General features: G+C 40.0%; 1 protein-coding gene across 2 annotated transcripts in view; it reads right to left on the bottom strand.

Moving 5' to 3' along the window:
- MLC1 (megalencephalic leukoencephalopathy with subcortical cysts 1) overlaps positions 1–638 on the bottom strand; it is a 57,643-nt gene that overhangs the window by 42,181 nt on the left and 14,824 nt on the right. For both annotated transcript variants that reach the window (XM_019509313.1, XM_019509314.1), the window contains exon 4: positions 277–330. In XM_019509313.1, the coding sequence (XP_019364858.1) occupies positions 277–330 (54 nt within the window). The remainder of the gene's footprint in view (positions 1–276; positions 331–638) is intronic.

Here is a 638-nt window from a genome sequence, read left to right as displayed (position 1 = left end):
CCTAGTCAGCAACTTAGTGTCCAGGTGAATACCAGAAAATCCATGTTCTAGCATTAGCAGCTGGCTGAACAGACACCATGCTGCTGCTGAACCAGTTAAAGACTCCCTTTCTCCACCTCCCCATTCCCAGCTCTAGGCACCTCCCTTCCCTTCTGGTGCCCAGTAGTGCCTAGGCCACCCCTGACACCCTCCCACTTTCCAGTAGGGTTTGCCCAGGATGAAAGCCCTGCTAGTTATGCCTCTGGGTAACAATCACCAAAAGTTTAAAGTACTTACCATGTGAATTTTGTTTCTTGCTATAGCAAAACTCACAACTGCCGAAGGAATGCACTAGAAAAAATACACAAAAGGATTAATAGACTATTTAAAAACAAAGCACAATTTTATGTTTTCTAATAATGCTATATGTGTTGCTTATTGTGATACAGATTGTGACTGTTTATCATGATCCATGTTGCACTAGGGAGTGTACCAAAAATGGAAAAATAAAAATATATTGTTATAATATTAAGAGTCACGCAAACAGAAACAATTTTAGAAGTTCTAAGCAAAAGCTGTCACCTTTTTCTTTAGCTCTCCCATCATCAGTTGTATTTGAGTATTCTAGGGAGGCTTAAAGTAGACTTTCAGGGTATTAA

The sequence above is a fragment of the Gavialis gangeticus genome, unplaced genomic scaffold (genome assembly GCF_001723915.1).
Source record: "Gavialis gangeticus isolate Ggan-Ray unplaced genomic scaffold, GavGan_comp1, whole genome shotgun sequence".
NCBI classification, from domain to species: Eukaryota; Metazoa; Chordata; order Crocodylia; family Gavialidae; genus Gavialis; species Gavialis gangeticus.
This window is presented reverse-complemented; position numbering and strand designations above follow the sequence as displayed.